The sequence below is a fragment of the Rhipicephalus microplus genome, unplaced genomic scaffold (assembly GCF_043290135.1).
Source record: "Rhipicephalus microplus isolate Deutch F79 unplaced genomic scaffold, USDA_Rmic scaffold_168, whole genome shotgun sequence".
NCBI lineage: Eukaryota > Metazoa > Arthropoda > Arachnida > Ixodida > Ixodidae > Rhipicephalus > Rhipicephalus microplus.
This window is the reverse complement of record NW_027464739.1, coordinates 198,458-223,988: the sequence shown is the minus strand read 5'-3', so window position 1 is coordinate 223,988 and position 25,531 is coordinate 198,458. Positions and strand designations below refer to the sequence as shown.

General features: G+C 52.4%; 1 protein-coding gene, 6 non-coding genes and 2 pseudogenes across 7 annotated transcripts; all 9 read right to left on the bottom strand.

Moving 5' to 3' along the window:
• Positions 1-41: 41 nt before the first annotated feature.
• LOC142791525 (U2 spliceosomal RNA) lies at positions 42-233 on the bottom strand. Its single transcript, XR_012890271.1, has one exon. It is a non-coding gene; the product is annotated as a U2 spliceosomal RNA (small nuclear RNA).
• A 2,343-nt stretch (positions 234-2,576) lies between these two features.
• LOC142791524 (U2 spliceosomal RNA) lies at positions 2,577-2,768 on the bottom strand. The gene has a single exon (XR_012890270.1). It is a non-coding gene; the product is annotated as a U2 spliceosomal RNA (small nuclear RNA).
• A 2,343-nt stretch (positions 2,769-5,111) lies between these two features.
• Positions 5,112-5,293, bottom strand: LOC142791497 (U2 spliceosomal RNA; annotated as a pseudogene).
• Positions 5,294-8,158: 2,865 nt separating this feature from the next.
• On the bottom strand, positions 8,159-8,350 carry LOC142791523 (U2 spliceosomal RNA). The gene has a single exon (XR_012890269.1). It is a non-coding gene; the product is annotated as a U2 spliceosomal RNA (small nuclear RNA).
• Positions 8,351-10,691: 2,341 nt separating this feature from the next.
• Positions 10,692-10,870, bottom strand: LOC142791481 (U2 spliceosomal RNA; annotated as a pseudogene).
• A 173-nt stretch (positions 10,871-11,043) lies between these two features.
• LOC142791442 (uncharacterized) lies at positions 11,044-12,807 on the bottom strand. The gene has a single exon (XM_075885501.1). It carries the CDS (start codon positions 12,364-12,366, stop codon positions 11,083-11,085), a length of 1,284 nt encoding a protein of 427 aa, XP_075741616.1. The 5' UTR covers positions 12,367-12,807; the 3' UTR covers positions 11,044-11,082.
• Positions 12,808-18,759: 5,952 nt separating this feature from the next.
• On the bottom strand, positions 18,760-18,951 carry LOC142791522 (U2 spliceosomal RNA). Its single transcript, XR_012890268.1, has one exon. It is a non-coding gene; the product is annotated as a U2 spliceosomal RNA (small nuclear RNA).
• Positions 18,952-21,293: 2,342 nt separating this feature from the next.
• On the bottom strand, positions 21,294-21,485 carry LOC142791521 (U2 spliceosomal RNA). The gene has a single exon (XR_012890267.1). It is a non-coding gene; the product is annotated as a U2 spliceosomal RNA (small nuclear RNA).
• A 2,342-nt stretch (positions 21,486-23,827) lies between these two features.
• LOC142791520 (U2 spliceosomal RNA) lies at positions 23,828-24,019 on the bottom strand. The gene has a single exon (XR_012890266.1). It is a non-coding gene; the product is annotated as a U2 spliceosomal RNA (small nuclear RNA).
• Positions 24,020-25,531: the final 1,512 nt, after the last annotated feature.

Genomic DNA, 25,531 nt, shown 5'->3' with positions numbered 1-25,531 from the left:
CCTTCTATCATTGAATTTATTGTCGAACTCACCCCGCAGGGGGTGAGTGGGCCGATCCCGGAGGTAGTGCAATACCGGGCCAACCCGTGGCGGAGGTGAAGCAAGCTTCAAGCACTCCGCCGCATCACAAAAATAAGTTTAATATCTTGGATCCAAATAGGATCCGTATCAGATATTAAGCTGATAAGAACAGATACTACACTTTGATCTTAGCCAAAAGGCCGAGAAGCGATGCAATTCATTAGCACGTAATTAAAATCCATTCTTTCACACCTCGTACTTAGTTCTGGCCAAAAGCCGGGCAAACAGTAGCAAAGCAATTCCGACGTCCACCCATGCACAACCAGCATTGTGCACCGACAGCGGCAGCGCTGGCTTCACGGCATTGCTTTTATCCCCAGTCCGCTTGAAGTTTCTAGTTTCGCTTACAAACATGTTAAAACTGAAACCTTCTTTTTCCCAGAGGTCGAAGCCACGCGTGCTTGCTTGCATGCGTACTCTCTATGCGCCCATGACGTCACACCAAATGCTTGCCGGCGAACATTATCAGGCATGTCGCGAGAGATGCTACAGCACTTGTTTTAAAAACTGATGCATAGTGTACATGTCCAACTCGAGCACCAAAGTCTGGAAGGAAAAAAAAAAAAAAAAATGATTGTGCAAAATGTGAATACGTCACCCATCCAACATGGCTTCTACGCCGGCTGCCCAAGCAACGCCTCTGCAACGACGCCCACAATCATCGGCAAAAAGGTGAAAAGGTGGTGCCTTTGGCTGCTTCAGCACGCTCAACATATGCCTTGCAAGTTCCGACGTGTCGGAACACCGCACCGAGGTCGACGAAGGTCCTGCCGTGAAAGGCAGACCCGGGAATGCGTGCGAAACGTCTACCGCGTGGGTTGGTTGTGAAGCCGGTGAATGAAGGATCATGTGGCAGAGGGTGACGGAACGTGAGTGTGCGACTTGCCGCTGCGATGTCGTTCAAGCGTTCAACGGGCCGGCAGGTTCTGTCTGTCGTGGTCGAAAACGTCCGAGTTTTGCTGATTCCGAGGGGTAGGAGTGCTATGGTGGCGTGTACGAGGCGCTGGTGCGGCGCTCCGTCGATCGTGCCGGACGGACATGAGGCGGCCGAAGGCGGTCGTCAAGTGGTCGCGGAAATCAGTGGAGAAGTACTCGCCTGCGCTTTTCGTCGAAGACTCGCGACAGACGGTCTTCGGGAGACACGGGTGGTTGCACAAATGCGACCGTGCGTCAACGTGCAGCCATATTCGTGGATTATTTCGCCCCATTACGATAGCTTCGTCACTGCGCTCGCTGGTGTTGCTTGTTTTTGTTGACCTTCACTTGTGGCTCACACCCACTGTGGGGGATTGGCTGGTTTGTTGTTCTGCTTCTTCGACTTCTACATACTCGGCTTAGTGAAGCTGTGAGGAGTGACGAGTGGGTACGGAGGCAAAGCGCGCCCGGGGCGTGATCTCACGCGTCCTGGGGTCCACGTCGCTTCAGGTACGTGCGTGGTGCGTCCGTACGTCTAGTGCGCAATTTCCTTGGAACTTCCAGCAACTGGCAATTCCATTGAGGTGAGCGTGCGAGGATGTTCGTTGTAATTAACGAGAGCCAACGGTGGATGAGCTGGTATGAGATGGTGTTCAGAAATGAAGTGTTTGATCAACAAGGCGATGCCCGCCGTGGTGGTCTGATGGCCGTAAGGTACTCGGCTGCTGACCCGCAGGTGGTGGGATCGAATCCCGGCCGCGGCGGCTGCATTTCCCTGTGCTCAGATTAGGGTGCACGTGAAAGAACCCCAGGTGGTCGAAATTTTCCCATAATCATATGGTGGTTTTGGGACGTCAAACCCCAAAGGTCAGTGGACATAGGAAAAGCACATCGGGGCTTTGCCGCTCCACCGTACAGCAGGTGTGTGCGGAGTGGGTCCTGTGGCGTTCTTTGCGATTTTAATTTGTGATGGGGAATAGTGTAGATGCGTAGACGTGGCGAGAGCACGCGTCTTCAGGTTCAGACGCCGCGTGAAGATGTGAAATAAAAATGCCTTCGCTTGCCACTGCAACTGTAAACAGAAACACCAACCAAACCCCATTTTCTAGAGGCTTTTTTATTTTTCGTTGCGAAACGGGTGAATTCGAAAAGCGGAAATAGCTTGGCACATACATACACACTTCTACACACATACATACATACACATCGCACATGCATACACATCGTATACACACTTCTAGCTTTCCTCCGAAACAGTAATGATAATTTCCTCAATAGTTTTATTAATATGAGTAGGAATGTTAAAAAAAATAAGAAACTTGAGTATGTACGTGTGAACATAACAAAATAAAAGAGACCCTCCATATATGAAATACACACGGAAACATTTATTTTCCCAGAGCAATCGTAAGTGTAAACACAGCTAGCGCACTCCCTGCACGCGAATACCGCGTCAGCCGGGGCGGCGTGCCGCCACCGTCTCGGACACTCGACGCACCCACGCCGTTTACCCCGGTATCATGGGTAAATCCGAACACTCCTTCTATCATTGAATTTATTGTCGAACTCACCCCGCAGGGGGTGAGTGGGCCGATCCCGGAGGTAGTGCAATACCGGGCCAACCCGTGGCGGAGGTGAAGCAAGCTTCAAGCACTCCGCCGCATCACAAAAATAAGTTTAATATCTTGGATCCAAATAGGATCCGTATCAGATATTAAGCTGATAAGAACAGATACTACACTTTGATCTTAGCCAAAAGGCCGAGAAGCGATGCAATTCATTAGCACGTAATTAAAATCCATTCTTTCACACCTCGTACTTAGTTCTGGCCAAAAGCCGGGCAAACAGTAGCAAAGCAATTCCGACGTCCACCCATGCACAACCAGCATTGTGCACCGACAGCGGCAGCGCTGGCTTCACGGCATTGCTTTTATCCCCAGTCCGCTTGAAGTTTCTAGTTTCGCTTACAAACATGTTAAAACTGAAACCTTCTTTTTCCCAGAGGTCGAAGCCACGCGTGCTTGCTTGCATGCGTACTCTCTATGCGCCCATGACGTCACACCAAATGCTTGCCGGCGAACATTATCAGGCATGTCGCGAGAGATGCTACAGCACTTGTTTTAAAAACTGATGCATAGTGTACATGTCCAACTCGAGCACCAAAGTCTGGAAGGAAAAAAAAAAAAAAAAATGATTGTGCAAAATGTGAATACGTCACCCATCCAACATGGCTTCTACGCCGGCTGCCCAAGCAACGCCTCTGCAACGACGCCCACAATCATCGGCAAAAAGGTGAAAAGGTGGTGCCTTTGGCTGCTTCAGCACGCTCAACATATGCCTTGCAAGTTCCGACGTGTCGGAACACCGCACCGAGGTCGACGAAGGTCCTGCCGTGAAAGGCAGACCCGGGAATGCGTGCGAAACGTCTACCGCGTGGGTTGGTTGTGAAGCCGGTGAATGAAGGATCATGTGGCAGAGGGTGACGGAACGTGAGTGTGCGACTTGCCGCTGCGATGTCGTTCAAGCGTTCAACGGGCCGGCAGGTTCTGTCTGTCGTGGTCGAAAACGTCCGAGTTTTGCTGATTCCGAGGGGTAGGAGTGCTATGGTGGCGTGTACGAGGCGCTGGTGCGGCGCTCCGTCGATCGTGCCGGACGGACATGAGGCGGCCGAAGGCGGTCGTCAAGTGGTCGCGGAAATCAGTGGAGAAGTACTCGCCTGCGCTTTTCGTCGAAGACTCGCGACAGACGGTCTTCGGGAGACACGGGTGGTTGCACAAATGCGACCGTGCGTCAACGTGCAGCCATATTCGTGGATTATTTCGCCCCATTACGATAGCTTCGTCACTGCGCTCGCTGGTGTTGCTTGTTTTTGTTGACCTTCACTTGTGGCTCACACCCACTGTGGGGGATTGGCTGGTTTGTTGTTCTGCTTCTTCGACTTCTACATACTCGGCTTAGTGAAGCTGTGAGGAGTGACGAGTGGGTACGGAGGCAAAGCGCGCCCGGGGCGTGATCTCACGCGTCCTGGGGTCCACGTCGCTTCAGGTACGTGCGTGGTGCGTCCGTACGTCTAGTGCGCAATTTCCTTGGAACTTCCAGCAACTGGCAATTCCATTGAGGTGAGCGTGCGAGGATGTTCGTTGTAATTAACGAGAGCCAACGGTGGATGAGCTGGTATGAGATGGTGTTCAGAAATGAAGTGTTTGATCAACAAGGCGATGCCCGCCGTGGTGGTCTGATGGCCGTAAGGTACTCGGCTGCTGACCCGCAGGTGGTGGGATCGAATCCCGGCCGCGGCGGCTGCATTTCCCTGTGCTCAGATTAGGGTGCACGTGAAAGAACCCCAGGTGGTCGAAATTTTCCCATAATCATATGGTGGTTTTGGGACGTCAAACCCCAAAGGTCAGTGGACATAGGAAAAGCACATCGGGGCTTTGCCGCTCCACCGTACAGCAGGTGTGTGCGGAGTGGGTCCTGTGGCGTTCTTTGCGATTTTAATTTGTGATGGGGAATAGTGTAGATGCGTAGACGTGGCGAGAGCACGCGTCTTCAGGTTCAGACGCCGCGTGAAGATGTGAAATAAAAATGCCTTCGCTTGCCACTGCAACTGTAAACAGAAACACCAACCAAACCCCATTTTCTAGAGGCTTTTTTATTTTTCGTTGCGAAACGGGTGAATTCGAAAAGCGGAAATAGCTTGGCACATACATACACACTTCTACACACATACATACATACACATCGCACATGCATACACATCGTATACACACTTCTAGCTTTCCTCCGAAACAGTAATGATAATTTCCTCAATAGTTTTATTAATATGAGTAGGAATGTTAAAAAAAATAAGAAACTTGAGTATGTACGTGTGAACATAACAAAATAAAAGAGACCCTCCATATATGAAATACACACGGAAACATTTATTTTCCCAGAGCAATCGTAAGTGTAAACACAGCTAGCGCACTCCCTGCACGCGAATACCGCGTCAGCCGGGGCGGCGTGCCGCCACCGTCTCGGACACTCGACGCACCCACGCCGTTTACCCCGGTATCATGGGTAAATCCGAACACTCCTTCTATCATTGAATTTATTGTCGAACTCACCCCGCAGGGGGTGAGTGGGCCGATCCCGGAGGTAGTGCAATACCGGGCCAACCCGTGGCGGAGGTGAAGCAAGCTTCAAGCACTCCGCCGCATCACAAAAATAAGTTTAATATCTTGGATCCAAATAGGATCCGTATCAGATATTAAGCTGATAAGAACAGAATTTTTTATTATGCTTAGTACACAAACATCATACATGGTTATATAACAGAACAAGAAACGGTAATAAAAGGTGTATATAATAAAATCAGGTAACAAAAAGGCTAAAAAAGAGTTAGTGGTGTTAGTATGAATAAAAGCGTATAACAATAAAAAACGCGGTATCGCTTCTCGAATAAAAAACTATTTACAAAACGCCTATATGGCCACGATAAATGTCCGTAGAGGCAGCGATCGTGTCTGAAACGCAAAGTCTTTTCATGGTGCGCAGGTAGCTCCTGGAGCAGAACCTGCGGCAGACACGATCGTTGGCCGGATCCCACGAGCCGAGGCAGCCTACGACGATGGCGTCGACGGAGACGCGCTGGAACCGCTGGAGGAGATGACGCTGTAGAGGGGCGTACTTCTCCTCCTTGACCCTCCGAGCCTCCTGGAACGCCTGCATACGGTTGTCGAAGGGACAGCAGACGTCCAGGATTAGGGCTTCCTCACCACGGGCCAGGACGAGGTCGGGTCGCACTTCACTTTGATCTTAGCCAAAAGGCCGAGAAGCGATGCAATTCATTAGCACGTAATTAAAATCCATTCTTTCACACCTCGTACTTAGTTCTGGCCAAAAGCCGGGCAAACAGTAGCAAAGCAATTCCGACGTCCACCCATGCACAACCAGCATTGTGCACCGACAGCGGCAGCGCTGGCTTCACGGCATTGCTTTTATCCCCAGTCCGCTTGAAGTTTCTAGTTTCGCTTACAAACATGTTAAAACTGAAACCTTCTTTTTCCCAGAGGTCGAAGCCACGCGTGCTTGCTTGCATGCGTACTCTCTATGCGCCCATGACGTCACACCAAATGCTTGCCGGCGAACATTATCAGGCATGTCGCGAGAGATGCTACAGCACTTGTTTTAAAAACTGATGCATAGTGTACATGTCCAACTCGAGCACCAAAGTCTGGAAGGAAAAAAAAAAAAAAATGATTGTGCAAAATGTGAATACGTCACCCATCCAACATGGCTTCTACGCCGGCTGCCCAAGCAACGCCTCTGCAACGACGCCCACAATCATCGGCAAAAAGGTGAAAAGGTGGTGCCTTTGGCTGCTTCAGCACGCTCAACATATGCCTTGCAAGTTCCGACGTGTCGGAACACCGCACCGAGGTCGACGAAGGTCCTGCCGTGAAAGGCAGACCCGGGAATGCGTGCGAAACGTCTACCGCGTGGGTTGGTTGTGAAGCCGGTGAATGAAGGATCATGTGGCAGAGGGTGACGGAACGTGAGTGTGCGACTTGCCGCTGCGATGTCGTTCAAGCGTTCAACGGGCCGGCAGGTTCTGTCTGTCGTGGTCGAAAACGTCCGAGTTTTGCTGATTCCGAGGGGTAGGAGTGCTATGGTGGCGTGTACGAGGCGCTGGTGCGGCGCTCCGTCGATCGTGCCGGACGGACATGAGGCGGCCGAAGGCGGTCGTCAAGTGGTCGCGGAAATCAGTGGAGAAGTACTCGCCTGCGCTTTTCGTCGAAGACTCGCGACAGACGGTCTTCGGGAGACACGGGTGGTTGCACAAATGCGACCGTGCGTCAACGTGCAGCCATATTCGTGGATTATTTCGCCCCATTACGATAGCTTCGTCACTGCGCTCGCTGGTGTTGCTTGTTTTTGTTGACCTTCACTTGTGGCTCACACCCACTGTGGGGGATTGGCTGGTTTGTTGTTCTGCTTCTTCGACTTCTACATACTCGGCTTAGTGAAGCTGTGAGGAGTGACGAGTGGGTACGGAGGCAAAGCGCGCCCGGGGCGTGATCTCACGCGTCCTGGGGTCCACGTCGCTTCAGGTACGTGCGTGGTGCGTCCGTACGTCTAGTGCGCAATTTCCTTGGAACTTCCAGCAACTGGCAATTCCATTGAGGTGAGCGTGCGAGGATGTTCGTTGTAATTAACGAGAGCCAACGGTGGATGAGCTGGTATGAGATGGTGTTCAGAAATGAAGTGTTTGATCAACAAGGCGATGCCCGCCGTGGTGGTCTGATGGCCGTAAGGTACTCGGCTGCTGACCCGCAGGTGGTGGGATCGAATCCCGGCCGCGGCGGCTGCATTTCCCTGTGCTCAGATTAGGGTGCACGTGAAAGAACCCCAGGTGGTCGAAATTTTCCCATAATCATATGGTGGTTTTGGGACGTCAAACCCCAAAGGTCAGTGGACATAGGAAAAGCACATCGGGGCTTTGCCGCTCCACCGTACAGCAGGTGTGTGCGGAGTGGGTCCTGTGGCGTTCTTTGCGATTTTAATTTGTGATGGGGAATAGTGTAGATGCGTAGACGTGGCGAGAGCACGCGTCTTCAGGTTCAGACGCCGCGTGAAGATGTGAAATAAAAATGCCTTCGCTTGCCACTGCAACTGTAAACAGAAACACCAACCAAACCCCATTTTCTAGAGGCTTTTTTATTTTTCGTTGCGAAACGGGTGAATTCGAAAAGCGGAAATAGCTTGGCACATACATACACACTTCTACACACATACATACATACACATCGCACATGCATACACATCGTATACACACTTCTAGCTTTCCTCCGAAACAGTAATGATAATTTCCTCAATAGTTTTATTAATATGAGTAGGAATGTTAAAAAAAATAAGAAACTTGAGTATGTACGTGTGAACATAACAAAATAAAAGAGACCCTCCATATATGAAATACACACGGAAACATTTATTTTCCCAGAGCAATCGTAAGTGTAAACACAGCTAGCGCACTCCCTGCACGCGAATACCGCGTCAGCCGGGGCGGCGTGCCGCCACCGTCTCGGACACTCGACGCACCCACGCCGTTTACCCCGGTATCATGGGTAAATCCGAACACTCCTTCTATCATTGAATTTATTGTCGAACTCACCCCGCAGGGGGTGAGTGGGCCGATCCCGGAGGTAGTGCAATACCGGGCCAACCCGTGGCGGAGGTGAAGCAAGCTTCAAGCACTCCGCCGCATCACAAAAATAAGTTTAATATCTTGGATCCAAATAGGATCCGTATCAGATATTAAGCTGATAAGAACAGATACTACACTTTGATCTTAGCCAAAAGGCCGAGAAGCGATGCAATTCATTAGCACGTAATTAAAATCCATTCTTTCACACCTCGTACTTAGTTCTGGCCAAAAGCCGGGCAAACAGTAGCAAAGCAATTCCGACGTCCACCCATGCACAACCAGCATTGTGCACCGACAGCGGCAGCGCTGGCTTCACGGCATTGCTTTTATCCCCAGTCCGCTTGAAGTTTCTAGTTTCGCTTACAAACATGTTAAAACTGAAACCTTCTTTTTCCCAGAGGTCGAAGCCACGCGTGCTTGCTTGCATGCGTACTCTCTATGCGCCCATGACGTCACACCAAATGCTTGCCGGCGAACATTATCAGGCATGTCGCGAGAGATGCTACAGCACTTGTTTTAAAAACTGATGCATAGTGTACATGTCCAACTCGAGCACCAAAGTCTGGAAGGAAAAAAAAAAAAAAATGATTGTGCAAAATGTGAATACGTCACCCATCCAACATGGCTTCTACGCCGGCTGCCCAAGCAACGCCTCTGCAACGACGCCCACAATCATCGGCAAAAAGGTGAAAAGGTGGTGCCTTTGGCTGCTTCAGCACGCTCAACATATGCCTTGCAAGTTCCGACGTGTCGGAACACCGCACCGAGGTCGACGAAGGTCCTGCCGTGAAAGGCAGACCCGGGAATGCGTGCGAAACGTCTACCGCGTGGGTTGGTTGTGAAGCCGGTGAATGAAGGATCATGTGGCAGAGGGTGACGGAACGTGAGTGTGCGACTTGCCGCTGCGATGTCGTTCAAGCGTTCAACGGGCCGGCAGGTTCTGTCTGTCGTGGTCGAAAACGTCCGAGTTTTGCTGATTCCGAGGGGTAGGAGTGCTATGGTGGCGTGTACGAGGCGCTGGTGCGGCGCTCCGTCGATCGTGCCGGACGGACATGAGGCGGCCGAAGGCGGTCGTCAAGTGGTCGCGGAAATCAGTGGAGAAGTACTCGCCTGCGCTTTTCGTCGAAGACTCGCGACAGACGGTCTTCGGGAGACACGGGTGGTTGCACAAATGCGACCGTGCGTCAACGTGCAGCCATATTCGTGGATTATTTCGCCCCATTACGATAGCTTCGTCACTGCGCTCGCTGGTGTTGCTTGTTTTTGTTGACCTTCACTTGTGGCTCACACCCACTGTGGGGGATTGGCTGGTTTGTTGTTCTGCTTCTTCGACTTCTACATACTCGGCTTAGTGAAGCTGTGAGGAGTGACGAGTGGGTACGGAGGCAAAGCGCGCCCGGGGCGTGATCTCACGCGTCCTGGGGTCCACGTCGCTTCAGGTACGTGCGTGGTGCGTCCGTACGTCTAGTGCGCAATTTCCTTGGAACTTCCAGCAACTGGCAATTCCATTGAGGTGAGCGTGCGAGGATGTTCGTTGTAATTAACGAGAGCCAACGGTGGATGAGCTGGTATGAGATGGTGTTCAGAAATGAAGTGTTTGATCAACAAGGCGATGCCCGCCGTGGTGGTCTGATGGCCGTAAGGTACTCGGCTGCTGACCCGCAGGTGGTGGGATCGAATCCCGGCCGCGGCGGCTGCATTTCCCTGTGCTCAGATTAGGGTGCACGTGAAAGAACCCCAGGTGGTCGAAATTTTCCCATAATCATATGGTGGTTTTGGGACGTCAAACCCCAAAGGTCAGTGGACATAGGAAAAGCACATCGGGGCTTTGCCGCTCCACCGTACAGCAGGTGTGTGCGGAGTGGGTCCTGTGGCGTTCTTTGCGATTTTAATTTGTGATGGGGAATAGTGTAGATGCGTAGACGTGGCGAGAGCACGCGTCTTCAGGTTCAGACGCCGCGTGAAGATGTGAAATAAAAATGCCTTCGCTTGCCACTGCAACTGTAAACAGAAACACCAACCAAACCCCATTTTCTAGAGGCTTTTTTATTTTTCGTTGCGAAACGGGTGAATTCGAAAAGCGGAAATAGCTTGGCACATACATACACACTTCTACACACATACATACATACACATCGCACATGCATACACATCGTATACACACTTCTAGCTTTCCTCCGAAACAGTAATGATAATTTCCTCAATAGTTTTATTAATATGAGTAGGAATGTTAAAAAAAATAAGAAACTTGAGTATGTACGTGTGAACATAACAAAATAAAAGAGACCCTCCATATATGAAATACACACGGAAACATTTATTTTCCCAGAGCAATCGTAAGTGTAAACACAGCTAGCGCACTCCCTGCACGCGAATACCGCGTCAGCCGGGGCGGCGTGCCGCCACCGTCTCGGACACTCGACGCACCCACGCCGTTTACCCCGGTATCATGGGTAAATCCGAACACTCCTTCTATCATTGAATTTATTGTCGAACTCACCCCGCAGGGGGTGAGTGGGCCGATCCCGGAGGTAGTGCAATACCGGGCCAACCCGTGGCGGAGGTGAAGCAAGCTTCAAGCACTCCGCCGCATCACAAAAATAAGTTTAATATCTTGGATCCAAATAGGATCCGTATCAGATATTAAGCTGATAAGAACAGAGGTTTTCAAAAATGTTAGGAACATTTCTGACCGAAAAGGAAAAACTTGTTCTCATTTTTTGTTCCTTCAACCAGAAAGGAAGAAGGTGGTGTATCGTGAACTGTGTATAGAGAAGGTGAAAATAGGAAATAGCAGGGGAGAAAAAGTGAAAGGGGCGTGTGTCGTGTAGTATCACCTCTTTTTTTTGCGATGTCTTTGGGAGGGTGACTTTGTCAGCACGTGGCCCAGCGAGTGACAGTCACTTTATGGCCACGTGTGCGCAGTACACTTCCCGAGAAGCTGCAATGGTCTCGCTCACTGCAAGCTTCTTAAGTAACCGGAGATATTTCCGGCTGCAGAGTTTTTTGAAAACTCTGTCGTTTGCCGGGTCCCAGGAGCCAAGCATGCCGACGACGACTGCTTCGATCGTGACTCTCTGGTAGCGGCGGAGCAAGAAGTCCCGAACTGGTTCGTATTTTCGTTCCTTTTCCAGTCGGGCTGCCTCGAGTGCTTTGAGCCGGTTGTCAAAGGGGCAGGTCACGTCCACGATGATCGCCTCTTCCCCCCTGGCGAGAACGAGGTCGGGGCGAAGGTTGGTGGTACCAACCGCTCTGTTCTCATGCGTGACCGTGAACTTCTTGCTGGCGGCTTGTTTCACCCTCGCCACAATCTTGTTGTGACGACTGGTGTAGGCCATGCTGTGGCGCATGCAGTGACCCAGGACGTGTGGCAGCGTTTCCACTGCGTAACCGCACACACGGCACCGTTTGTCGGCGGAGGTGGTCCATGGGTTGGCTCCATTCACAGGTAGGAGGTTCAGGCGTGCCCTGTGAATGAAGCGCCAGTCGCAAAAGCGAGTGAATTTGCCGGAGCGCATGAAGTGGGAGCTGCTCGGGTCTGCGGCGACGCATTCCATTGCCTTCCCTTGATTGGGCATTTCTTGAAGGAAGCGATCGCGTGCCCGCATCATTCTTAAGCGCAGCGTTTTCACCACTTTTCGTCGTTTCTTTGACGTGAGAGTTTCCTCTCCGTCACACGTGATGCTGGTCCCCCCGTCCTCGAAAATTTCCCAGGTGACGTGTAGCCTGCGGGAAGCCTTCCGAGCCTCGGTCCAGACGGACTGCAGTTGTGTCGGCCGTGCCTGGAAAATGCCCTCCGTTTCGCCGCTGAGGTAGCAGGCGAGCTCCTCGTTGGTGGCCTGCCTGCGAATGCGCTTGGAGACAATTTTGGTTAGCGCTTCGAAGGCAAGTTCCCGGACCTCGAGATCGGCCGAGGTCAGAAGCTTGAAGGCGTTGTCCACGCGGCAGGCGTCACTTGTGTCTGCGGCGAGGGGGATTCCAGCTGCTCCGGCCGCTGCGCTGCCGTAGAGGTAGTTGTTTGCAGCGTTACCTGGAAGATAAAGAGTTTTCTTTATCAGGGGCCGGAGTGCGTCGTCTAGGCGGGCCCATTCCGCCTTGCCCACTTGTCCGCACCGCATGGCGAAGTTGAGTGCTGGAAAGACAAAAGTTTTCAGTGCATCAATTCGCTGCCATGGGGCAAGCATGGACTCGAGCAGGGTGCGGCCGACGGAGATCGCCTCATCGACCTTAGAGCGGTCTTGGAGAAGGCTGAACCCGACGGGGCGTCCTAGAAAAGATTGACTCTCGTAGTCACTGATGCGAGGGATCTCTTCTCCGTCGACGAAGAATTTCGTGTCCCTAGTGCCTACGGGAGTCCTACCAGAGAGGTGCAGGCTTCTGCACTTCTTGGGGTTCAGCCGAAGTCCCAGCTGGCCCGCGAGAGCCGCCACGACGTTGATGCGGTCCTGCAGTTTCTTGGGGCTGTCCGCCAAGGGGGTCAAATCATCGGCGTAAGCCAGCACATTGTGCTGCCTCTCACCTCCTTGGACCGCCCGAATGACTGGATCGAGCACCAAGTTGAAGAGCAGGCCGCTCAGTGGGCAGCCCTGTCTAATTCCGGCGGAGATTGTGACTGGGGCCGTTGTCCCAGCTTCGGCGACAATCTGGGTGGCGTTGTCTCGGTAGAGGTCTGCGATGATTGCGCAGAAGTCCTCTCCTGCACCTGCACCACGAAGAGAATCGATTAGTGCGTTGTGCGGAACTGAGCCAAATGCGTTGGCGAAGTCGAGAAAGGCCACGCAAAGGTCACCACCGCCGGCCCGCGCGGCGTCCAGGCGCTCCTGCAGCACGAAGTTGTGTTCAAACACGCCGTCGTGCGGCAGGAACCCCTTTTGACACCTCGAGAGCACGTCATGGTCACACACCCACTGCTGCATGCGGGAAGCTAGGCAACCCGCATACAGCTTGGAGATGGTGTTCCCAAGGGCAATGGGTCTCCAATTCGTGACCTCACTCGGATCACCCTTCTTGTGGATTAGGATGGTCCTCGTTTCCTTCCAGGCGTCGGGCACTTGCTTGAAATGGAGGCACACGTTGAATGCTGCGGATAGAAAGAGACCATCAGGATCATGTTCTTTCCAATGACGGTAGGTGATCCTGTCACTGCCGGGGGCCGTGTTTTCGCATCTGCGAAGACGGGCCGCCACCTCGTCGCTGGTGAATCGGGCGAGGCAGATCTCTGTCATGTCGTCCGGGCGAGCCTTGTTAAGGAGCAGGTGGGTGTTCCCTTCCTTCGGCGCCCATGTTTCAGCAAAGTGTTGCTCCAGTTTGTCGAGCGGAATCTCGCAGAGTTTTGTTTCGCCCTGTACGATGACACGAACAGCCCGACGGCGGTTGCGACGATACAGGCTCTGTATCTGCTGGGCGTTGTTCGGGTTGGTCGGGACGCGGGGTTTTCCACCGGCAGGGTTGTCTGGAATTTTCGCCTCCCTCCTCACCGCCGATACGGCCTCCCCCAGGATGGAGAGGAAGTCGTCCCAGCGCTCAGCAGTGGCGGGCTCCCGAAGCAGTTGCCGGATTCGCTGGGTCTGCTCTGCGAGTACGCTTGTGTCGTCGATTGGCCCGGAGAGGGTGATCTCGCCGGGGTTCACTGTCTGTGGGGCGGGGTCCTGTGACTCGCCGCCTGCGTCGTCTATCGAAAGTCCCTCGGGTGACGTTGGGGGTGTGGGGGAGTCGACGCTGTGGCTGACACTCCTGGCTGATGGACTTGGTTGAGGGTTCCCTTGTGCCGTGTCCAAGCTGTGCTGCGGTGCTCCTTGTTGACTGGTCCTCTGAGTAGCGCGGGCTGTGTCTGGATCCTGCTGGAGACGGGACGAAAACCGTGACCCTTCTGGTGGTGACTCCTCCTCGCTGGTTGCTGATGGAATTGTCGCATCCCTGGAGCTCTGGCTTGGAGAGCAAGCTGTGCTGCCTAAGAGAGGAGGGAGAGGGGTAAGGGCCCGGTCCGGTGATGGTGGCCGGGAACGCCGTGGGTTGTCGTGGTCCGTGTCGCTGTGCGGTGACTCATGTTGCCTGGGACTCGGCGTGATGGAGGATGCATTTCCAACCTGTGAGAACAGAGAGGCACATGAAGACCTGCTCCTCGCTGTGGCGGCCTCGCTAGGCGTGGGCGATGGGGTGCCCGTAGTTGCCGAAACCCGGTCAGGGATTTCCTGCAAGTCACCTAGAAGGGGGGAGGAAGGTGTGAGTGCCAGCTCTGTTGGTGCTGGAGAGTCCGGCGTTGCGCTCAGTGTCGTGCTGTCCTCGCTTGGTGATGATCCCGTTGACGTCGTTGAGTTGGAGCTCTGTGACGATCGAAGGGTCATTGTCCGTGTGGCTTGGTTGCCGGCAGCAGCGCGGGGGGGTCGGCCAGTCGGAGTTGCAGTAGGTGCCGCCCTCGAAGTCCTTGAAGTCGTTGGTCCCTCGTTCATGTGCTGTGCTTCCTGTCTTTTGTGTTTGCGCATGTGGTTGTCCAGTCCCTTCCTTGTTGTCATGGTGGCAGGGCATTGTGGACACTTGTGCCTGTTGAGGTCGAGGGGCGACAGCTCGTGTCTGCCTCTTGCGATGCAGGAGTGGAGTGTGGGATGCAGCCCAAGGCCGGTCGTGGAGCATAGGGTACAGGTGTATGCCACCTTTACTTTGAGCTCATGCTCATCTAGTAGATGCCGCACCAAGCTTTGTCGCCTGCTTGTCCAGCTGATCCCGGAGTACCGTACCCCACATTTGTCTATGGGGCAGGTGAAGCTGTGTGGGATTGGGAAAAAGACATCAAGGGTCTGTCCCTCCTTGCCTAGCTGGGGTTGGTTTTGGGCATCTCGCGGCCTCGGTGCAGTGGGCGTCCCGGTCTCCCCTGTATTCGGGGGACCTACCTCCTCGGACATCACCTACTGGTGGGCGAACACTTCTAAAGAAAACAGGATTATCACGGCCGGATGTACATCATTGTGAGAACACTTAGGCATCTTGAGAAAAAACACTTCAATAAAAGACGGCACTGTACACTTGAATGAGAAGTAGAAAGATGGAGAGGAGATAGAGAAAGAAGAGAAGGAAAAAAAAAAGGGGGTGGGGGTGGGGGGTGATCGTCAACCCATGTTTAAGTGTAGCTGACGACCTAAGACAAAGGGGAAGAAAAGGAGGGAGTGTGTGACCTCCTCCCCCTAGTCGGGGGAGAAGAGAGAAGAGGGGTGCGCTCGCCGAGAGAGGAAGAGGAAAAAAGAAAATGAAGGGAGAGAAAAAAAAAAAACCACGGCGTGCGCACCAGTGAGAGTCGCGGGCTACCCGCTACATGGTGAGTGCAGCTGGCAGCCCCAAGAAGGCAGAGAGAGTACTGACCGCCTCAGCAGAGAGGAGGGTACCAGAAGGAATTAGTAAAGAAGACAGAGGAAAGAGAGCGAGTGAGAGAAGAGAAAAGAAAAAAAAAAAAAGGGAAGGCAGGAGAACCCGGTTGAGCGTGCCCTCTACTGACACGTGTCAGCAAAGGCGCTTCCGGAAAAAAAAAAAAAGGAGCGTGCAAGAGTAGAGAGAAAGTCGCCTGGCTACATTGTTAGTGTAGCTGGCAACAGTGGGAGCGGGAGGGGAGCCTTAGCGCGGGCCACGTGGACGGAAAGTAGAAGAGAGGAGAAAAAAAAAAGAGAGAGAAAAGTGAAGAAAGAGGAGAGAGCGGAGACGCTGCTTCCACGTGGTCACCAGCGGCGCTCGCTGGTGTCCAGAGTAGAGGCGCGCTCCGAAAGAAAAAAAAAAAAAAAAAGCGTGCAAGGAAGGCTTGCGCTATCTTACATCACTTGGGCAGATGATGCAAGGGCCGCTGAGCCAACTAATACACAAGAAAAAGGGTGCTTTTCAGACGGGAAGCTGCCGGCAAGGCCGGTTGGAGCAGCCCGTCTCGCCGAGCACGAGAACCCACCCCCCCAAAGGGGGGCGGAAAAGAAAGGCAAAAAAGAAGTGTTTTAAAGAACTAGCATCTCACCAATGACCAGAGCCAGAAATCCAGGGCAGCAGGAACCAAGTGTCAGCAGGGGGGTCCAAGAATCCGCAGGCAGTCGTTGCTGGTCGCTCGAACAAGCTAAGAAGGCATGCACACAACAACAACACAAGAAGAGACAGAGAAAGACACCGCACTAACCGGGCGGGTGGTCGATTGCTTCTACAAAGAGCAGGAGTAGGATGGACAAGCCAACACTACACTTTGATCTTAGCCAAAAGGCCGAGAAGCGATGCAATTCATTAGCACGTAATTAAAATCCATTCTTTCACACCTCGTACTTAGTTCTGGCCAAAAGCCGGGCAAACAGTAGCAAAGCAATTCCGACGTCCACCCATGCACAACCAGCATTGTGCACCGACAGCGGCAGCGCTGGCTTCACGGCATTGCTTTTATCCCCAGTCCGCTTGAAGTTTCTAGTTTCGCTTACAAACATGTTAAAACTGAAACCTTCTTTTTCCCAGAGGTCGAAGCCACGCGTGCTTGCTTGCATGCGTACTCTCTATGCGCCCATGACGTCACACCAAATGCTTGCCGGCGAACATTATCAGGCATGTCGCGAGAGATGCTACAGCACTTGTTTTAAAAACTGATGCATAGTGTACATGTCCAACTCGAGCACCAAAGTCTGGAAGGAAAAAAAAAAAAAAATGATTGTGCAAAATGTGAATACGTCACCCATCCAACATGGCTTCTACGCCGGCTGCCCAAGCAACGCCTCTGCAACGACGCCCACAATCATCGGCAAAAAGGTGAAAAGGTGGTGCCTTTGGCTGCTTCAGCACGCTCAACATATGCCTTGCAAGTTCCGACGTGTCGGAACACCGCACCGAGGTCGACGAAGGTCCTGCCGTGAAAGGCAGACCCGGGAATGCGTGCGAAACGTCTACCGCGTGGGTTGGTTGTGAAGCCGGTGAATGAAGGATCATGTGGCAGAGGGTGACGGAACGTGAGTGTGCGACTTGCCGCTGCGATGTCGTTCAAGCGTTCAACGGGCCGGCAGGTTCTGTCTGTCGTGGTCGAAAACGTCCGAGTTTTGCTGATTCCGAGGGGTAGGAGTGCTATGGTGGCGTGTACGAGGCGCTGGTGCGGCGCTCCGTCGATCGTGCCGGACGGACATGAGGCGGCCGAAGGCGGTCGTCAAGTGGTCGCGGAAATCAGTGGAGAAGTACTCGCCTGCGCTTTTCGTCGAAGACTCGCGACAGACGGTCTTCGGGAGACACGGGTGGTTGCACAAATGCGACCGTGCGTCAACGTGCAGCCATATTCGTGGATTATTTCGCCCCATTACGATAGCTTCGTCACTGCGCTCGCTGGTGTTGCTTGTTTTTGTTGACCTTCACTTGTGGCTCACACCCACTGTGGGGGATTGGCTGGTTTGTTGTTCTGCTTCTTCGACTTCTACATACTCGGCTTAGTGAAGCTGTGAGGAGTGACGAGTGGGTACGGAGGCAAAGCGCGCCCGGGGCGTGATCTCACGCGTCCTGGGGTCCACGTCGCTTCAGGTACGTGCGTGGTGCGTCCGTACGTCTAGTGCGCAATTTCCTTGGAACTTCCAGCAACTGGCAATTCCATTGAGGTGAGCGTGCGAGGATGTTCGTTGTAATTAACGAGAGCCAACGGTGGATGAGCTGGTATGAGATGGTGTTCAGAAATGAAGTGTTTGATCAACAAGGCGATGCCCGCCGTGGTGGTCTGATGGCCGTAAGGTACTCGGCTGCTGACCCGCAGGTGGTGGGATCGAATCCCGGCCGCGGCGGCTGCATTTCCCTGTGCTCAGATTAGGGTGCACGTGAAAGAACCCCAGGTGGTCGAAATTTTCCCATAATCATATGGTGGTTTTGGGACGTCAAACCCCAAAGGTCAGTGGACATAGGAAAAGCACATCGGGGCTTTGCCGCTCCACCGTACAGCAGGTGTGTGCGGAGTGGGTCCTGTGGCGTTCTTTGCGATTTTAATTTGTGATGGGGAATAGTGTAGATGCGTAGACGTGGCGAGAGCACGCGTCTTCAGGTTCAGACGCCGCGTGAAGATGTGAAATAAAAATGCCTTCGCTTGCCACTGCAACTGTAAACAGAAACACCAACCAAACCCCATTTTCTAGAGGCTTTTTTATTTTTCGTTGCGAAACGGGTGAATTCGAAAAGCGGAAATAGCTTGGCACATACATACACACTTCTACACACATACATACATACACATCGCACATGCATACACATCGTATACACACTTCTAGCTTTCCTCCGAAACAGTAATGATAATTTCCTCAATAGTTTTATTAATATGAGTAGGAATGTTAAAAAAAATAAGAAACTTGAGTATGTACGTGTGAACATAACAAAATAAAAGAGACCCTCCATATATGAAATACACACGGAAACATTTATTTTCCCAGAGCAATCGTAAGTGTAAACACAGCTAGCGCACTCCCTGCACGCGAATACCGCGTCAGCCGGGGCGGCGTGCCGCCACCGTCTCGGACACTCGACGCACCCACGCCGTTTACCCCGGTATCATGGGTAAATCCGAACACTCCTTCTATCATTGAATTTATTGTCGAACTCACCCCGCAGGGGGTGAGTGGGCCGATCCCGGAGGTAGTGCAATACCGGGCCAACCCGTGGCGGAGGTGAAGCAAGCTTCAAGCACTCCGCCGCATCACAAAAATAAGTTTAATATCTTGGATCCAAATAGGATCCGTATCAGATATTAAGCTGATAAGAACAGATACTACACTTTGATCTTAGCCAAAAGGCCGAGAAGCGATGCAATTCATTAGCACGTAATTAAAATCCATTCTTTCACACCTCGTACTTAGTTCTGGCCAAAAGCCGGGCAAACAGTAGCAAAGCAATTCCGACGTCCACCCATGCACAACCAGCATTGTGCACCGACAGCGGCAGCGCTGGCTTCACGGCATTGCTTTTATCCCCAGTCCGCTTGAAGTTTCTAGTTTCGCTTACAAACATGTTAAAACTGAAACCTTCTTTTTCCCAGAGGTCGAAGCCACGCGTGCTTGCTTGCATGCGTACTCTCTATGCGCCCATGACGTCACACCAAATGCTTGCCGGCGAACATTATCAGGCATGTCGCGAGAGATGCTACAGCACTTGTTTTAAAAACTGATGCATAGTGTACATGTCCAACTCGAGCACCAAAGTCTGGAAGGAAAAAAAAAAAAAAAATGATTGTGCAAAATGTGAATACGTCACCCATCCAACATGGCTTCTACGCCGGCTGCCCAAGCAACGCCTCTGCAACGACGCCCACAATCATCGGCAAAAAGGTGAAAAGGTGGTGCCTTTGGCTGCTTCAGCACGCTCAACATATGCCTTGCAAGTTCCGACGTGTCGGAACACCGCACCGAGGTCGACGAAGGTCCTGCCGTGAAAGGCAGACCCGGGAATGCGTGCGAAACGTCTACCGCGTGGGTTGGTTGTGAAGCCGGTGAATGAAGGATCATGTGGCAGAGGGTGACGGAACGTGAGTGTGCGACTTGCCGCTGCGATGTCGTTCAAGCGTTCAACGGGCCGGCAGGTTCTGTCTGTCGTGGTCGAAAACGTCCGAGTTTTGCTGATTCCGAGGGGTAGGAGTGCTATGGTGGCGTGTACGAGGCGCTGGTGCGGCGCTCCGTCGATCGTGCCGGACGGACATGAGGCGGCCGAAGGCGGTCGTCAAGTGGTCGCGGAAATCAGTGGAGAAGTACTCGCCTGCGCTTTTCGTCGAAGACTCGCGACAGACGGTCTTCGGGAGACACGGGTGGTTGCACAAATGCGACCGTGCGTCAACGTGCAGCCATATTCGTGGATTATTTCGCCCCATTACGATAGCTTCGTCACTGCGCTCGCTGGTGTTGCTTGTTTTTGTTGACCTTCACTTGTGGCTCACACCCACTGTGGGGGATTGGCTGGTTTGTTGTTCTGCTTCTTCGACTTCTACATACTCGGCTTAGTGAAGCTGTGAGGAGTGACGAGTGGGTACGGAGGCAAAGCGCGCCCGGGGCGTGATCTCACGCGTCCTGGGGTCCACGTCGCTTCAGGTACGTGCGTGGTGCGTCCGTACGTCTAGTGCGCAATTTCCTTGGAACTTCCAGCAACTGGCAATTCCATTGAGGTGAGCGTGCGAGGATGTTCGTTGTAATTAACGAGAGCCAACGGTGGATGAGCTGGTATGAGATGGTGTTCAGAAATGAAGTGTTTGATCAACAAGGCGATGCCCGCCGTGGTGGTCTGATGGCCGTAAGGTACTCGGCTGCTGACCCGCAGGTGGTGGGATCGAATCCCGGCCGCGGCGGCTGCATTTCCCTGTGCTCAGATTAGGGTGCACGTGAAAGAACCCCAGGTGGTCGAAATTTTCCCATAATCATATGGTGGTTTTGGGACGTCAAACCCCAAAGGTCAGTGGACATAGGAAAAGCACATCGGGGCTTTGCCGCTCCACCGTACAGCAGGTGTGTGCGGAGTGGGTCCTGTGGCGTTCTTTGCGATTTTAATTTGTGATGGGGAATAGTGTAGATGCGTAGACGTGGCGAGAGCACGCGTCTTCAGGTTCAGACGCCGCGTTAAGATGTGAAATAAAAATGCCTTCGCTTGCCACTGCAACTGTAAACAGAAACACCAACCAAACCCCATTTTCTAGAGGCTTTTTTATTTTTCGTTGCGAAACGGGTGAATTCGAAAAGCGGAAATAGCTTGGCACATACATACACACTTCTACACACATACATACATACACATCGCACATGCATACACATCGTATACACACTTCTAGCTTTCCTCCGAAACAGTAATGATAATTTCCTCAATAGTTTTATTAATATGAGTAGGAATGTTAAAAAAAATAAGAAACTTGAGTATGTACGTGTGAACATAACAAAATAAAAGAGACCCTCCATATATGAAATACACACGGAAACATTTATTTTCCCAGAGCAATCGTAAGTGTAAACACAGCTAGCGCACTCCCTGCACGCGAATACCGCGTCAGCCGGGGCGGCGTGCCGCCACCGTCTCGGACACTCGACGCACCCACGCCGTTTACCCCGGTATCATGGGTAAATCCGAACACTCCTTCTATCATTGAATTTATTGTCGAACTCACCCCGCAGGGGGTGAGTGGGCCGATCCCGGAGGTAGTGCAATACCGGGCCAACCCGTGGCGGAGGTGAAGCAAGCTTCAAGCACTCCGCCGCATCACAAAAATAAGTTTAATATCTTGGATCCAAATAGGATCCGTATCAGATATTAAGCTGATAAGAACAGATACTACACTTTGATCTTAGCCAAAAGGCCGAGAAGCGATGCAATTCATTAGCACGTAATTAAAATCCATTCTTTCACACCTCGTACTTAGTTCTGGCCAAAAGCCGGGCAAACAGTAGCAAAGCAATTCCGACGTCCACCCATGCACAACCAGCATTGTGCACCGACAGCGGCAGCGCTGGCTTCACGGCATTGCTTTTATCCCCAGTCCGCTTGAAGTTTCTAGTTTCGCTTACAAACATGTTAAAACTGAAACCTTCTTTTTCCCAGAGGTCGAAGCCACGCGTGCTTGCTTGCATGCGTACTCTCTATGCGCCCATGACGTCACACCAAATGCTTGCCGGCGAACATTATCAGGCATGTCGCGAGAGATGCTACAGCACTTGTTTTAAAAACTGATGCATAGTGTACATGTCCAACTCGAGCACCAAAGTCTGGAAGGAAAAAAAAAAAAAAAATGATTGTGCAAAATGTGAATACGTCACCCATCCAACATGGCTTCTACGCCGGCTGCCCAAGCAACGCCTCTGCAACGACGCCCACAATCATCGGCAAAAAGGTGAAAAGGTGGTGCCTTTGGCTGCTTCAGCACGCTCAACATATGCCTTGCAAGTTCCGACGTGTCGGAACACCGCACCGAGGTCGACGAAGGTCCTGCCGTGAAAGGCAGACCCGGGAATGCGTGCGAAACGTCTACCGCGTGGGTTGGTTGTGAAGCCGGTGAATGAAGGATCATGTGGCAGAGGGTGACGGAACGTGAGTGTGCGACTTGCCGCTGCGATGTCGTTCAAGCGTTCAACGGGCCGGCAGGTTCTGTCTGTCGTGGTCGAAAACGTCCGAGTTTTGCTGATTCCGAGGGGTAGGAGTGCTATGGTGGCGTGTACGAGGCGCTGGTGCGGCGCTCCGTCGATCGTGCCGGACGGACATGAGGCGGCCGAAGGCGGTCGTCAAGTGGTCGCGGAAATCAGTGGAGAAGTACTCGCCTGCGCTTTTCGTCGAAGACTCGCGACAGACGGTCTTCGGGAGACACGGGTGGTTGCACAAATGCGACCGTGCGTCAACGTGCAGCCATATTCGTGGATTATTTCGCCCCATTACGATAGCTTCGTCACTGCGCTCGCTGGTGTTGCTTGTTTTTGTTGACCTTCACTTGTGGCTCACACCCACTGTGGGGGATTGGCTGGTTTGTTGTTCTGCTTCTTCGACTTCTACATACTCGGCTTAGTGAAGCTGTGAGGAGTGACGAGTGGGTACGGAGGCAAAGCGCGCCCGGGGCGTGATCTCACGCGTCCTGGGGTCCACGTCGCTTCAGGTACGTGCGTGGTGCGTCCGTACGTCTAGTGCGCAATTTCCTTGGAACTTCCAGCAACTGGCAATTCCATTGAGGTGAGCGTGCGAGGATGTTCGTTGTAATTAACGAGAGCCAACGGTGGATGAGCTGGTATGAGATGGTGTTCAGAAATGAAGTGTTTGATCAACAAGGCGATGCCCGCCGTGGTGGTCTGATGGCCGTAAGGTACTCGGCTGCTGACCCGCAGGTGGTGGGATCGAATCCCGGCCGCGGCGGCTGCATTTCCCTGTGCTCAGATTAGGGTGCACGTGAAAGAACCCCAGGTGGTCGAAATTTTCCCATAATCATATGGTGGTTTTGGGACGTCAAACCCCAAAGGTCAGTGGACATAGGAAAAGCACATCGGGGCTTTGCCGCTCCACCGTACAGCAGGTGTGTGCGGAGTGGGTCCTGTGGCGTTCTTTGCGATTTTAATTTGTGATGGGGAATAGTGTAGATGCGTAGACGTGGCGAGAGCACGCGTCTTCAGGTTCAGACGCCGCGTGAAGATGTGAAATAAAAATGCCTTCGCTTGCCACTGCAACTGTAAACAGAAACACCAACCAAACCCCATTTTCTAGAGGCTTTTTTATTTTTCGTTGCGAAACGGGTGAATTCGAAAAGCGGAAATAGCTTGGCACATACATACACACTTCTACACACATACATACATACACATCGCACATGCATACACATCGTATACACACTTCTAGCTTTCCTCCGAAACAGTAATGATAATTTCCTCAATAGTTTTATTAATATGAGTAGGAATGTTAAAAAAAATAAGAAACTTGAGTATGTACGTGTGAACATAACAAAATAAAAGAGACCCTCCATATATGAAATACACACGGAAACATTTATTTTCCCAGAGCAATCGTAAGTGTAAACACAGCTAGCGCACTCCCTGCACGCGAATACCGCGTCAGCCGGGGCGGCGTGCCGCCACCGTCTCGGACACTCGACGCACCCACGCCGTTTACCCCGGTATCATGGGTAAATCCGAACACTCCTTCTATCATTGAATTTATTGTCGAACTCACCCCGCAGGGGGTGAGTGGGCCGATCCCGGAGGTAGTGCAATACCGGGCCAACCCGTGGCGGAGGTGAAGCAAGCTTCAAGCACTCCGCCGCATCACAAAAATAAGTTTAATATCTTGGATCCAAATAGGATCCGTATCAGATATTAAGCTGATAAGAACAGATACTACACTTTGATCTTAGCCAAAAGGCCGAGAAGCGATGCAATTCATTAGCACGTAATTAAAATCCATTCTTTCACACCTCGTACTTAGTTCTGGCCAAAAGCCGGGCAAACAGTAGCAAAGCAATTCCGACGTCCACCCATGCACAACCAGCATTGTGCACCGACAGCGGCAGCGCTGGCTTCACGGCATTGCTTTTATCCCCAGTCCGCTTGAAGTTTCTAGTTTCGCTTACAAACATGTTAAAACTGAAACCTTCTTTTTCCCAGAGGTCGAAGCCACGCGTGCTTGCTTGCATGCGTACTCTCTATGCGCCCATGACGTCACACCAAATGCTTGCCGGCGAACATTATCAGGCATGTCGCGAGAGATGCTACAGCACTTGTTTTAAAAACTGATGCATAGTGTACATGTCCAACTCGAGCACCAAAGTCTGGAAGGAAAAAAAAAAAAAAATGATTGTGCAAAATGTGAATACGTCACCCATCCAACATGGCTTCTACGCCGGCTGCCCAAGCAACGCCTCTGCAACGACGCCCACAATCATCGGCAAAAAGGTGAAAAGGTGGTGCCTTTGGCTGCTTCAGCACGCTCAACATATGCCTTGCAAGTTCCGACGTGTCGGAACACCGCACCGAGGTCGACGAAGGTCCTGCCGTGAAAGGCAGACCCGGGAATGCGTGCGAAACGTCTACCGCGTGGGTTGGTTGTGAAGCCGGTGAATGAAGGATCATGTGGCAGAGGGTGACGGAACGTGAGTGTGCGACTTGCCGCTGCGATGTCGTTCAAGCGTTCAACGGGCCGGCAGGTTCTGTCTGTCGTGGTCGAAAACGTCCGAGTTTTGCTGATTCCGAGGGGTAGGAGTGCTATGGTGGCGTGTACGAGGCGCTGGTGCGGCGCTCCGTCGATCGTGCCGGACGGACATGAGGCGGCCGAAGGCGGTCGTCAAGTGGTCGCGGAAATCAGTGGAGAAGTACTCGCCTGCGCTTTTCGTCGAAGACTCGCGACAGACGGTCTTCGGGAGACACGGGTGGTTGCACAAATGCGACCGTGCGTCAACGTGCAGCCATATTCGTGGATTATTTCGCCCCATTACGATAGCTTCGTCACTGCGCTCGCTGGTGTTGCTTGTTTTTGTTGACCTTCACTTGTGGCTCACACCCACTGTGGGGGATTGGCTGGTTTGTTGTTCTGCTTCTTCGACTTCTACATACTCGGCTTAGTGAAGCTGTGAGGAGTGACGAGTGGGTACGGAGGCAAAGCGCGCCCGGGGCGTGATCTCACGCGTCCTGGGGTCCACGTCGCTTCAGGTACGTGCGTGGTGCGTCCGTACGTCTAGTGCGCAATTTCCTTGGAACTTCCAGCAACTGGCAATTCCATTGAGGTGAGCGTGCGAGGATGTTCGTTGTAATTAACGAGAGCCAACGGTGGATGAGCTGGTATGAGATGGTGTTCAGAAATGAAGTGTTTGATCAACAAGGCGATGCCCGCCGTGGTGGTCTGATGGCCGTAAGGTACTCGGCTGCTGACCCGCAGGTGGTGGGATCGAAT

What these genes read in the sequence shown, in the direction of transcription:
- LOC142791442 (XM_075885501.1), bottom strand. Translation starts at nt 12,366, where the DNA reads ATGCTTGCCCCATGGCAGCGAATTGATGCACTGAAAACTTTTGTCTTT.